At 36.0% G+C, this 14,235-nt stretch overlaps 1 protein-coding gene across 1 annotated transcript in view; it reads left to right on the forward strand.

The window, feature by feature from the left end:
- The window catches only part of AFG2A (AFG2 AAA ATPase homolog A), a gene marked incomplete at its 5' end in the record, with an annotated part of 210,022 nt that overhangs the window by 64,797 nt on the left and 130,990 nt on the right, over window positions 1-14,235 (forward strand). The window contains 2 exons of the mRNA XM_084886584.1: window positions 9,624-9,677; window positions 11,524-11,603. Coding sequence (XP_084742710.1) covers window positions 9,624-9,677; window positions 11,524-11,603 — 134 coding nt within the window. The remainder of the gene's footprint in view (window positions 1-9,623; window positions 9,678-11,523; window positions 11,604-14,235) is intronic.

The following is a 14,235-nucleotide window of genomic DNA, read 5'->3' on the forward strand; positions in this document are numbered from 1 at the left end:
AGATTCCTTAAAAAAACTTTTGCAGTCAGAATGTATGTACATTCTACTCTGAATCTCACACACACACACACACACACACACACGCACATACATTTGTTCTGTCTTTTCCTATTACTTGGGATAGAAAATACTATTTGATATGTAGTTTTACATTTACTTTAGGACCAGATGTTAATTTTTATGAAATGCAATTACATATTCAGTTACTAAATATACATACATAAGACCTTAAATCCATTTCTGTGGACTTTACCACAAAGACATGTATTTAAATATTTTAAGTAGCAAATTCATTTCAGAGGTACATGATAATTTTTTTGTTTTGTTTTTTAAATATATTTTTATTGATTTCAGAGAAGAAGGGAGAGGGAGAGAAAGATAGAAACATCTATAATGAGTAAGAATTGTTGATTGGCTGCCTTCTGTATTCCCCCTTCTGGGAATTGAGCCCACAACTCAGGCCTGTGCCCTGAACAGGAATCAAACCATGACCTATTGGTTCATTGGGTTGACACTCAGCCACACTGGCCAGGTACATGATAATGTTTTGGAAAACAAAGGAAAACAAAAGATAACGTTTTGATGTCACCAGAGACATTTTTCATAACAAAATATATTTTCTGTCACAGAACATTGAAATCCTTGACAGTTTGAAAGTATAAGACTTATTTTACTTTTCTTAAAATATTTTGTGGGGTGATATTTAGATACTAGAGGCCTGGTGCACGAAATTCGTGCAAGGGGGGTGGGGGGGCAGTGTCTCTCAGCCCAGCCTGCACCCTTTCCAATCTGGGATCCCTCTCAGAATTCAGGACTGCTGGCTCCCAACTGCTTGTCTGCCTGCCTTCCTGATTGCCCCTAACCGCTTCTGCCTGCCAGCCTGATCACCCCTAACCACTCCCATGCCAGCCTGATTGATGTCTCACTGCTCCCTTACCAGCCTGTTTGCCCCCAACTTCCCTCCTCTGCCAGCCTCGTCACCCCTAACTGCGCTCCCTACAGGGTTGACCACCCCCAACTGCCCTCCCTTGCAGGCCTGGTGCCTCCCAACTGCCCTCTCCTGCTGGCCATCTTGTGGAGGCCAGCTTGTGTCTACATGGGGCAGGATCTTTGACCACATGGGGCAGCAATCTTGTGTGTGGTCAATCTGCATATTACTCTTTTATTAGATAGGTTAGAGGTCTAGTGCACGGGTGGGTACCAGCTGGTTTGCCCTGAAGGGTGTCCCAGATCAGGGTGGGGGTTCCTGTGGGGTGTGGGGCAGCCTCGGCGAAGGGCCTGTGGTGGTTTGCAGGCTGGCCATGCCCCCCAGGGACCCAAGTGGAGGCCCTGGTATCTGGGATATATTTACTTTCTACAATTGAAATTTTGTAGCCTGGAGCGGAGCCAAGCCTTCTGCTTGCTCCTGTGGTGTTTGGATTTGTTTACCTTCTATAATTAAAACTTTGTAGCATTGAGTGGAGGCTTAGGCCAACTAGGGCAGGCGGAAAGCTTGGCATCTTCCATTTCTTGGGAAACCCAAGCCTCCCTCTTGCTCTCTGTGGCTGTAGCCATCTTGGTTAGGGTTAATTTGCATACTCACTTTGATTGGCTGGTGGGTGTGGCTTGTGGGTATAGCAGAGTGGCAGTTAATTTGCATATTACTCTTTTATTATGTAGGGTGTTTAACCTATTTACTTTAAAACATCAGTATCTTCACAATTTCTTCTGTTTGCATACTTACCTTTCTTTGTGTGGAAGATACTGGATCATGGAGATTTGGGGAGGAGACCATGTTATGCTGAATCAAAACCAGTTTTCAGCATTGGAGTAATGAATTATTTTGAAATTTCCGGTTGCTTTTTATGTGGACATGGCCATATACTGACATTTTCTGCTCTTTTTTTTTTTTTTTTGGTTTTGCATGAGGAGTTTTACTTTCACTCTCAGAACGGTGGGGCCATAGATGGTTGTGAAAAAAAGCAGGGACATTTTCTGAGGCAGGATTTTAACTTTTCCTAACATTGCTCAGAAGAAGAACACGCTAGAAGACAGGACAGCACTTGTGAATGTTACGCCCAGATTTCGTGATCCCCAAGGACCACCAGGGAGCCGAGTCCGATGCAATAAACAAAAGAGCCTTTTCCATGCTAGCATGGGCCATTTTCTGCTCTTTTTGTCACCTCCATTTTTCTATGCCTACTTTCTCATGTAATTGTGCAATTACATATGATAAACTTTGAATTTTTCTTGTCTATTCAAAATGTGTACCTTTTTTATAAGAACTTAGCTCCTAGTTATTTGCACTTGAATCTCACTTTTTCATGACCTAACATAACATTCCAGATGCTACCAGGACTGCTTTCTGGCCTATATTACTATTTTTTAATATGAAACTTTTTGTAACTTTAGATAGTTTCACTTTTGTCTTTTATCAATGTGAGAAAATGATTCAGTGTTCTTTGAAAGGTTCATCTGGATACTGTTCATATAAAATAACCATGTGTTCAGCTTTTTTGCTTGTATAATTTATTTACTAGAGGCTCAGTGCATGAATTCAGTTCTACAGTATTATTTTTAAAATTGGTTGGAGGATATATTTAATGAGCATGGGTGTTCATTTTTTCAGTTCTTCGGTATGCTTAAATTTTTCAAAAATAGAAGCTGGGAACATGAAAAACTAATTTGCTTTTCTTAGTATTTTCATTGTTCCCTTCATCTTGGTCGGATTTTGTGAGAAGAGTTAAAGTAGCTTTGTCATATAGCTTACGTATGAGATGAAGTAAAAACATTTGGGAATTCACATTGTATTATTTCTACTTTTATCTTTCTATGAGAAAAAAGTTGCCTTTTGGCTCCAATATATGCATTTGTTTCCTAAGGGTTTTCAGTGTTATAACTTAAGTGTGAGCTTCAAACAAGTCTTATACATTTTTAAAGTGATCAGAAAAAAGTAGTTAGACACAGGGATTTTATAGGTAGTTAGGAAACACAAGTGTTTTAATACATTGAAAGGAGAAGTTCCCTAACACTTTTCACAGTGATAATTATCTTTAATTCCCAAGTTAAAAAATTGAAAGACTTTAAACATTTTTTTTTCTCTGAAATGAAAGTACCCTTTAGCTTCCTCTGTGCATCTTTTCTACACAGTGATTAAGTGATATACACTCTACTGAGGGTTAAGACTTCACGTTGGCCAATTGTCTGGGCTCTTAGCATCCTTTGGTATCTATGTTTTTGTGCAGACTAGTACTTGACATATGCTTTAGTTTTAGTTTGTCATCTGGGTCAATTATGTAAAAATATTTTCCAGTTGAAATTTCCTCTCTGCTTCTCTCTTACTTTTGTCTGGAGTGCTACAATAGATTACCCTGGTATCGTTGGGCTGCTTTACTTTATGAACACCTGTTACTGATTCTGGAAGAAGGGTGGTTAGGTCTCTGACAGGGATTTTCAGCAAGTCCTTTTATTAACTGTATTGGTGAGTAAAATAATGTAATGAACTTAGTGTACCCTTGACTTTTTAGGAGATTTTCTTCTGATAACTGTCTCTGAGCGGAATTTTACAAAATGCATCCTATGTTTAGGAAAATCTGTATTTTAGTAAAAGCAGTGCACAATTTAAAGTAATTGATTTTCTTTATTTAACCAGATCCCCTATCATTCTGTTGTCAAAGATACAAGATAAACCCAACTTGACAAGTTTCAAGTTCATCTTGAAGCTTTTGTTTGTAGGCTAGCCTGTAAATCAGAGAGCTTCCATTTTGCAGACATTACATGGAAAACTGCATAGATACTTCTTTTATATCCTGAAAACTTTAAGATTGGTTTCTAGGGTTACCTATACGAACATGATTTTTAAGAAATAAAATGACTTTTCCAAGGTCAAAGTGGTAGTGATAGAACTAAAATTTGACTTCAGGACTTTCTGACTCTAGAGCCTGAGCTCTGAATCATTGTATTATAAGACCTTGTGTGTGTGTGTGTGTGTGTGTGTGTGTGTGTGTGTGTGTGTTTTAGTAAAACTAATTTTCATGGTTTTGGTTTTTTTCCATTAATTACACCAAGTTATTGGAGAAGGTGTTTCACTAGTTTCCATAGGGCAGCTTCAGAAAAGTGGAAATATGGATGTTTCTGAGACCCACTTTAAAAGAAATTTTGTTTCTCTGCAACAAAGAAAACTGAGAAAAGTAGTATGGCTTTGGAGTGTAGTTGGTTGAGTTAATAAGAAAAATTTATCATTGCAAAGAAACAGGAACCTGACCAATAAAATACAGGTGCATGGAAAAATACTAGTAGTTGAATAAAGTGGAGCTTGAAATTTACATACTTGTATGTCATTTGTGCCTTTGAGACTGAGTGTATGGCAATGAAAAGCACTAAGCTAGGGTTCAGGTGGCTTTGGTTTGATTCCTAACCCTAGTACTAAATTTTTGCTCTGTAACCTTAATCAAGTTCTCCAAGTCTCAGCTCTTTATCTGTATAGGCTTTTTGAGAGGACTAGATTAAAAAGATAGGTGAAAAAGTTTTGCAGGGCATAACTACCCCACTCCTTAAATATGGGCTATATATGGTTATGACTTCCTTCCCACCAAAGAGTTCAGTATGGAAGCTGGGGTGAGGAATTGCTGCTTTCCGGTGGAAAAGTCTGGCAAAAACTACCTCAACCAGGTGATCAAGGTCCACATCTTCAATGATTAATCATGTTGATAGTATGTGCTTGATGTATTGTGAGGATAATAGAACTTCACTTCTTTGATCTTCTTCCCAAGCACTCATAATTTGTGTCTAGGTATGAGAAAAAATTAGGCAAACCCAAATTGAAGGACAGTCTGTAAAATACCTGACCAGTACTCCTTCAACTGTCCAGGTCATTATAAAAAACACACACACAAAAAAAAAACACGTGAGTCTGAGAAACTCACAGACAAGAGGGTACCAAGGAAACATGACAGCTAAATATAATGTTAGGATTTTCTGGATGAGATCCTAGAACAGAAAAAGGACATTAGATAAACACTAAGGAAATCTGAATAAATGTGGATTTTAGTTAAAATAATGCATTACTATTGTGGGTTTTTTAAATATATATTTTTATTGATTTCAGAGAGGAAGGGAGAGGGAGAGAAAGAGAGAAATAACAGTAATGAGAGAGAATCATTGATCAGCTGCCTCCTGCATGCCTCCTACTGGGGATCAAACCCGCAACCAGGGCATGTGCCCTTGACCAAAATGGAACTCAGGATCCTTCATTCTACAGGCTGTGCCAAATTGGCTAGGGCAATATTGGTTTATTAATTATAAAAGATGTTCCATACTGATATGTGATATTAATCATGGGAAACTTAGTATGCAGTGGGAGGTAGGGTTGGGCGTATGGGGATTCTTTATACTGTCTGCTCTATTCTTCTGTAAGTTTTAAACTCCCCCTTCCCAAGAAAAATCTATTAATTAAATAAAAGTTTTAAAGTCACTATCACAGATCTGGGCATATTATAGACATTCAGTGAATGTAATTGAAATTAAAGGCCGGCTCAGAGTGGTGTCCTGCACCCCTCAGAAAAGTATGGGGAAGATTGTTGATTCCTTGGGTGAGGACAATGGAGGAGACCTTCCAGTTCTTTATCCCTCTGTTCCTGGTGGTAGTGGAAAGTTACTAAGAAAAGCCCTGTGAGGAAGTTGGCTGGGAACCTGGGTTTGGGCTGCCCTGAGCTTGCCTGTTTCACTGCTGTTCTCTGTTGAAGCCTATAAAGATGTGTGTTGGTTCTGGCCCCAGACTCAGACCCCATATTCTAAAGAATACTTTCTTTTAGAGTTTTGGTTATTTTTTCTTTCACCTTGGGTACAGTTTCTAATTTAGAGTCTCACCAGGAACTATGTTCAGTTGTGTGCCTTTTGTGGACCTTAACTCTTTCTTCTCCTTCTATAGGTTTGTTGTCATGTGGACTTGTCTAGAGACTGAGACCTTTTGAGTTTATATTTAATTACCTTTAGAGTTTTTATGTTTTAACTTTAAAATTCCTTCAATTTCTCCCAATAATGTTTTCTAATGTGTCCCATACACTTAAATTGACAATTACTAACATCGGTACTAAATAAAGACATATACTTAGTTTTATCATTGTTTGAATGGCTGTTAGGGAATAGTAACCTATTATTCTTAGGACAAATAGAAGAGTTAATATACCTTTGCCAGTATTACAAAGTTCTATAGAAGTTAGATTGTACTTACTTAAATTTGACATTTTTTGGTACACTGTTTAAGCTGACATATTAAAGTTGAAACACCAATATTAGTTGGTAATACTGCTACATGAAATATATGTCTTGATATGAAAATATTCTGTAACATTTGGCTAAGGTAAAAAAATTAAAAAAATAAAATAAAATAAAATAATGAACTATAATAACAAAACTTTTAGCACTATTGGAATCTAAGAGAACCTAGAAAAATTTAGAAAGAGAAGAATGCTTTCAGACTCTTAAGGAGTTTATTTAATAATAGAGAATAAAACTTTATTATTGGGTTGGTTTAATTTTTTTATTTATAGATTCCAGCTAAGAGAGACTAGTTATTCTTTTCAATCTTTTTAAATAGAATTTAATTGGAGTTGAAATAAATATTACAGATTTACATTTATAATAATTTAAAAATATCTATAAATGTTTTACATTGCAACAATAATTTTAAACTATACATTAAGCATCTGTTTGTCAGTGGTAAGCAAAGATGCATTAGATGGTTCCATGCTGTCAGCCCATAATTTAGTGAGTTGGATGCTCACTTAACTAAACAAAAGACATAATGAAATGGGTAATATTTAGAATCTTGGTGATTAATTATATGTGAAAATTGAGAAATAAAGGGAGAACTCGAGGTGAATTTGTTTGTTTGTTTGTTTCCAATGACTGACAAGTGGAAGTTCCGTATAACTCTGAAAAGAGTTAGTATGTGAGAAGAAGAAGCTGGTTGGAGGTGGGAAAGCAAATAATAAATTGGGGTTTAGACATGTGGAGTTTGGAAATGCCTTTATACTGTTTTTAAAAATAAGGTTTTGTTTTGTTTTTTAATATATTTTTATGAATTTCAGAGAGGGGTGGGGGGGGGAGAGAGAGAGAGAGAGAGAGAGAGAGAGAGAGAGAGAGAGAGAAAGAGAAAGAGAGAGAGAGAGAGAGAGAAAGAGAAAGAGAAAGAAAGAGAAAGAAAGAGAAAGAAAGAGAAAGAAAGAGAAACATTCATGAAGAGAGAATCCTTGATTGGCCGCTGTGTGAATGACCCACAGTGGGGATCAAGCCTGCAACCTGGGCATGTGCCCTTGATAGGAATTGAACCTGGAACACCTCATTCTGTAGGCTGACATTCTATCCACTGAGCCAAACCAGCTAGGGCTAAAAAATACGTTTTTAACTGATTTTTAGAGAAAAAGGAAGGGAGATGGATAAAGAGATAGAAACATCAATGATAGAGAAACACCATCGATTGGCTGCCTCCTGCACACTCCCAATCAGGGATTGAGCCTGCTGGTCATGTGTCCTGATTGGGAATCGAACCAGTGACCTCTTAGTTCATGGGTTGGATGCTCATACATTGTGCCACATTGGCCGGGTTGAAACGCCTTTAAAACTACATGGCATATAGGTCCCGAAGACCATTGTAAATATGGATTTGTAGCTCAAGAGGATGGTCATTTCTAGAGATAAGAGTGTAAAAGTTGAGACCCAGTGTTTAACATTATACATTATAGACAGTTAAGAAGATTGAGAGACAAGAGAGCCAGGAATAACATACTGAGAGTTTTTGTGGACATGTGTACATGTACACTTTACTGCTAGGTTAAATGGAGTCAACATGATATCTTCAGTATAAGTTCTTAAAATTTGTTTTCTTGAGTGAATGAATTATGGAGAAGGTTTATATTATACTTATTGAGAGGAACAGCTTGAATTATCTTCTGATCCCTGTCAGCCTTTGTCACTTTTTAGTAGAAACTTGTCCAAGGCCTGGTATGTAATGCCTGTTTTCAAACTCTTTGAAATGCTTTTCCAAAATGGCCTTCTATATGAGCTGATGCTGGTTTCTTTAAAATTAATTTTCAAGATCCTGTACTTATATTACATATATGTAATTCTATCTCATGTGAGTTTGAGTTTTTATGAGTATATTCCATAACATTTAACCATAGTTAACACATAGGTTAACTTGTCTTCCCTAGACATTTCAGAACTTATAAAAACTTGATTTGAATTGTAATAGCCAAAAGCAACAGGCAGGTGTCAGACACATTTAAAAAGCCCTTGGGAAGACTGGAAGAAACCCAGTAGATTAAAGGGACAAAATTGCAAGAGTAGGAGGTATAAATATTGCCCTTGAACTTGTGACTGATAATGGTGTAAAATAATAAAGCAGTAAAAGATGAGTCAGGTTTAGTTCACACTACATTCAACAGCTTGACAAATATTTTACATGCATTTATGCTATTTCTGTTGTTTTGTAAACTTGAATATTTGATCTCAGCCACGAAAACATGCAAAGTAATGCTATCACCAACTAAGCCAGTATATGGTACTTAAATTCCCTCTGGTAGTTTTCTTTCTTTTTTCTTTATTTACCTTTTTTGGATTCCAAAACCTAAAATATTTACTACTTGGCCTTTTACAGAAGAAATTTGCCAGTTCCTGCTTTAAATGGTATCTCAGTCCATTTAGGTTGCTATAAAAAAAAAATATATCATAGCTTGGGTATTTATTCCCCATGGTTTAGAGACTAGAAGTCCAAAATTAAGGAGCCAGCAGATTTGTGTCTAATGAGATTCCATATCCTGGTTCATAGATGACTATCTTTTCGACGTGTCCTCACATGGTTGAAGGCCCTTCTGGTAGTTTTCTTGATCACCCTTATCAGTGAAGCACATGATATTTAGGCAGGTGGAATGTGGTAAGACTGACACACCATAGTTATCTGGTAAATAAAAGTGGAAAAGAAATAACCTTATTCAGTCTCATTGACTTGATCTATTCTAGGGATTTATGTATCACTTTTTTAAAAAGTTAAATAACTCATGAGCAAATATGGGCCTTTCAGACCATATGTACCCATGCTAGCAGCTAACCCTAGCACTGTGCCTGATATAGGGTGAAAATGGGGGCAACCGGTAGACAGAGAACAAGATGTTTATGGTCACAGCCTTGCTTTTGTATTGATGTGTAGTTTTTGGGACATGGAGTGGTTTAATTTATAAATATATATATATTTTATTGATTTTTTACAGAGAGGAAGGGAGAGGGATAGAGAGCTAGAAACATCAGTGAGAGAGAAACATCAATCAGCTGCCTCCTTCACACACCCTATTGGGGATGTGTCTGCAAAACAAGGTTGCCTTTGACTGAAATCAAACCTGGGACCCTTCAGTCCACAGGCCGACACTCTAACCACTGAGCCAAACCACTTAGGGCATGGCTTAATTTTTTGAGGCACAAATAACATGTAGTGAAAATAAGCATGCTAAAGGAATTAATTTAATTATTAGCATATTTTTTATTTATCTCTCCCCCCCCTTTTTTTTTTCTTCTTCTCTTATGTATGTATTTTCTCTTCTTGTGGTTATATTTATAAAGAACTAAATAGATGTTTTCTTCTCATGCAGGGTCCTGAATTGATGAATAAATATGTTGGTGAATCTGAAAGAGCGGTTAGAGAGGTAAGATGATGCCTTAAAGTATAACTCTGCACAGAAGAACCATACTTCTGTCCTATGTATGATTTCCATTTTGGTTGGGTTGCAGATTTTCAAATTTCCAAATCTAAATTCTAGTGGTATATTTTTTCTTTAGGCAAATATTATTTTATTATTTTAAAATGCATTTTTTAAAAAATACATTTTATTGATTTTTTTACAGAGAGAAAGGGAGAGAGGGATAGAAAGCTAGAAACATTGATGAGAGAGAAACATCGACCAGCTGCCTCCTGCACATCCCCCACCAGGGATGTGCCTGCAACCAATGTACATGCCCTTGACCGGAATCAAACCTGTGACCCTTCAGTCCATAGACCAATGCTCTATCCACTGAGCCAAACCGGTTTTGGCTTAAAATGCATTTTTGATCACCTACCATACTTTGTTTTTAAGCCTTATTGTAGTATCATCCTTTAGTTTTACCAAATAAAGGTTTTTTTTAAACAACTGCCAGTATTTCATTTTAGAAGTGCATGTTTATACTTAGAACACATGATCACAGAATGAGTCTTAAATCCTTTAAACTAGATAGTCCTTTAAATTAAGTAAGCTTATATATGAAAACTCCACTGTACTCTCCTGTTTAGCCTGTGCCTAAGTGATAGGCCACTCCTTCATATTACAGAAGCTACACATATTAAATTCATGTAAAATCAAGGTGCTGGAGTTGGGTAACAGCAGTTTGACCACAAGTCTTGACTTTCCCAAGTGGAGGTGGGCCTACCTCACATAGGTACTCTCTCTCTCTATCTTCACAGAAGCTAAGCAAGGACAAGAACACACAAATAGCTGTGGAGTGGGTGGTCTCCGTTTGTGAAGTTACCTGAGTATTACAGATTGGGACACTTTCTTTTTATCTGAGAAACAATTTTAAGTTACTTTTTTCCTTTTAAAATGTAGGTGAAGATAATTGTATAAAACATCAATTGATAATGACAGCACTATTATTGATCTTTATAAATATTAATGATTTGGTAACTTTTGTATTTTTATGGTCATGATTCTTATGATAAGAAAATGGGGGCCTAGATGTCAGGTAACACACATTTGGATTTCTTTCTGTCTGTGCGGGCTTTTTCTAGCCCGTTTCCACATGTCACCCTCATGGCTATCGGGCCAGTCACTGGTGTTAATAGTTTGATTGACTTGTGGTCTAACAAACCAGTGATCTTCCAAGTTTTGGCTATTTTTCTTGTTCCCAGCTTTACATCAACTATTCTATTCCCATAAAGTCTTCAGTGACATGAACAAAGTGCTTGGTTTGAGTTTATGGGTATTTTATATGCTAAGCTATGGTTGATTTTGCACATGTATAGTTTTTCTTTTAAATATGTTTTTATTATAGTTAACCTGTCACTTACCGAGCTCTTACTATGTTTTAGTAATAAATGCTTTGTTTATTATTTAGTAATAAATGCTTTGATTATTATTTTTTATTTAGTTCTGAAGAGAATCTTCTGAGACTGGCATTTACTATTATCTGCATTTTAGAGATGTAGAAATAGAAGTTCAGAGAAGTAAAGTTACCTATTCTGAAGATCACACAACTACTGTAATGGTGGAGTTGTGATTTCAGCTGAGATTGATTGCTTAACCATTTTGCCTCCTACAGTCAGACTTCTGGATACATGTTGTTGCCTTATCTTTGTGCAGTGTGTATCCATCTATTATAAGTTGTAGACAAAATGATTCGGCTGATTGTCTTGTACACAATAGATTCAGTTCTAAGCAGTTTTCATACTAAAACCAATGTCAGGGGTTTTTGGAGTTTACTGATCTTTCCCTAATGTGGCACTCTTCTTTCCACCAGATCTTCCGCAAAGCGAGAGCAGTGGCTCCTTCCATTATTTTCTTTGATGAACTGGATGCCTTAGCAGTTGAAAGGGGCAGGTAGGCAGTATTTCATAGAACTACTGTTAAACATTAGCAGTTACAGTGTAGAATAAATAGCATTTCTTATACCAATTTTACTTACTAGTACATTTGGCATAAAGAAAACATTTTTCAATTCATGTGGTTATTTTCTCTTATACCCGTTAAATTATGTCATGAATATAATTTCTCTTATACCCATTAAATTATTTCATTTGTATAATTTCATATACAATTAAGAAAAAAAATACAATACATTGATAACTAGTTGGGACATTTGAATTAATTTTTATAGTTTGTTATCTACAGGGATCCCTAGCACTATCAAAATTTGAGTTGTTATAAATATATGATTAAAACTATAAATAAAAGCCCAATTAAGCATAATATAATGATACAGTAGAACTCAATTCTAATACAAGATGTTATTACACAGATATTAGTATTTCTGGATTAAATCATGTTTCTTAAAATATAATTAGGTACAATAGAATTAAAATTAGCATTAATATTTTGTTCCTGAATCTCAGGTACTGAATAAAATTATTTATATTTTAAACATATAATCATATAGTCACACACACACATATATGTATATATATCACAGAACTATTTACAAATATGACTTTTTTTCCCTCTACAAATGTTTAGAGGTCCTTTAAGAAATATGTGCAAATATTTCATGTTGGAGAATGTTAATCTGTATGATCTGTGCATAACTTCCTGTAGTACATATTGATTATGAAAGTTCCCTGATGGTAATTATAGTGATGGAGAAGGCACCATGTAAGCCCCAGGAGTAAATTCAATAAGAATCATTGCTGTTCTCTTCCTTCCTGGGTCGTCTACCCTGCCTCACCGGATGAGAATGTAAACTGTCATTAGGAAACTTGTTAGGAGGGAGCCTGCCCTGCTCTTCTGTTTGATCTACTGCAAATACCCACCAGCCTTTTTTATTTTATGAGTTAAAGTACTTAGGCCCTTTTTATTACTTCTGAAGTGAGATGACACAAAAGGTTGCAAATAGCTCAAGTTCACCTTAACTGCAAGAAAAGAAAAGGAAGCCAGAAAAGTTAGCTGATGCAGTGTGACCTGCCACACTCATGTGATGTTGGGGACATCTGTTTTTTGAGACTAAAAGGAACAGGATAGGGATACATTGTTAAATGTGAACCAGATGGGAGGTAGAATATATAGCAGATTCTCATAAAATGCTTTTGAAATAAAATGGTGTGAGAAACCAGACTAGGCACTTGGTAGAAATATCTTGTTTTTGCAGGTAATTTGGTCAGTAGGACTTTGCTAATGTATTTAGAGATGCTAATGATTTGCAGCCTCCAGGTAACATTTCCTTTAATAGTGTTCATTGTATTCTATACTGTGTACTTTCCTCCTCCCCTGGCTCCTTCAAATCAAGTACAAATGAATTCTGTGCAGTTTTCCTTTATATAGAAAACTAGAGGCCCGTGCACGACATCTGTGCATGAGTAGGGTCCCTAGGCCTGGCCAGCGATCAGGGCTGATCGGGGCTTTCCGAATGCCGGCGGGGGCCTCCCTTCATTCTGCGCTGGTCCCTTGTGGTCAGTGCACTTCATAGCGAGCAATCGAACTCCCAATCTCCTGGTTGAACTCCTGAGGAGACACTTTGCATATTAGCCATTTTATAGATAGATAGATAGATAGATAGATAGATAGATAGATAGATAGATTTGGGATCAAAAGTTATTTGACATTTCAGAAAACGAAGATGAGACTGATAAGCAAATGTAATGCTAATGGACCAAGGTAGAGAGTTGTGGTTGTACTTCAGTTGCAGTGAGTCTTATATAGTTTTGTTTTTTTATAGCTATGAGAATCTCGAGTGATATTCTGTTTTCAGGGTTGTTTTTTTTTTTTTTTTTTTTTCTTCCTAATTTATTGATGGGCCATATTGCCTAGAAAGGCATTGTTATATCTAATTTGATTGCTATTAACTGAAAACAAAAAAAAATCAAATCTCCACATGTATGTTGTATGTTTTTGTTCTTCAGCTGTTTAAACAATTTCTAGAAACTGAAAAAAAACCACGAAAAAAAACCCAGTTATTGATGGATACCAGTATCCATCAATAGCTGTTTCAAGCTATTAAACCAAATAACATTTTCAGGCTATTAAACCAATTTTATGCATTGTTAAAGAAATGGAAACATCGGAAAAAAGAGAAAAATAAAAAATTCCATAAACTAGGAGGCATTTCTACATAATATTGGGCTATAGAATAGTCATTGCTTTCATTTGTTCAAACAATAATATTTAGATCAAACCCATATGGCTAGTCCAAAAATGGCAGTATGTAAAAAAGCTGTTTCTTCTTATGAAGGTTTTAATTTCCAAACTTAAGATGTCTTATAAATAGAGCAGAGAATTATGATGTATACATTCTAGTCCTTACTATCCCATGCATTTTAAACCAATTATTTGACATACTCTTTGCTTAGCTTTAAAATAGGTGTGCTTTCAGACAGATTTTTTAAATACTTATAAAAGTGTCTAATCACAACCACTATTTTCTCCTTTCTGCCTCATTTAAATTTCTTTGGGACTTGAAAAATAAATAAGCCTTATATTTATTTCTCTTTATCTGTATGCTCATTTAAATTATGGTTATTTT

Source organism: Pipistrellus hanaki (assembly GCF_964339955.1).
Source record: "Pipistrellus hanaki genome assembly, chromosome: 5".
NCBI lineage: Eukaryota > Metazoa > Chordata > Mammalia > Chiroptera > Vespertilionidae > Pipistrellus > Pipistrellus hanaki.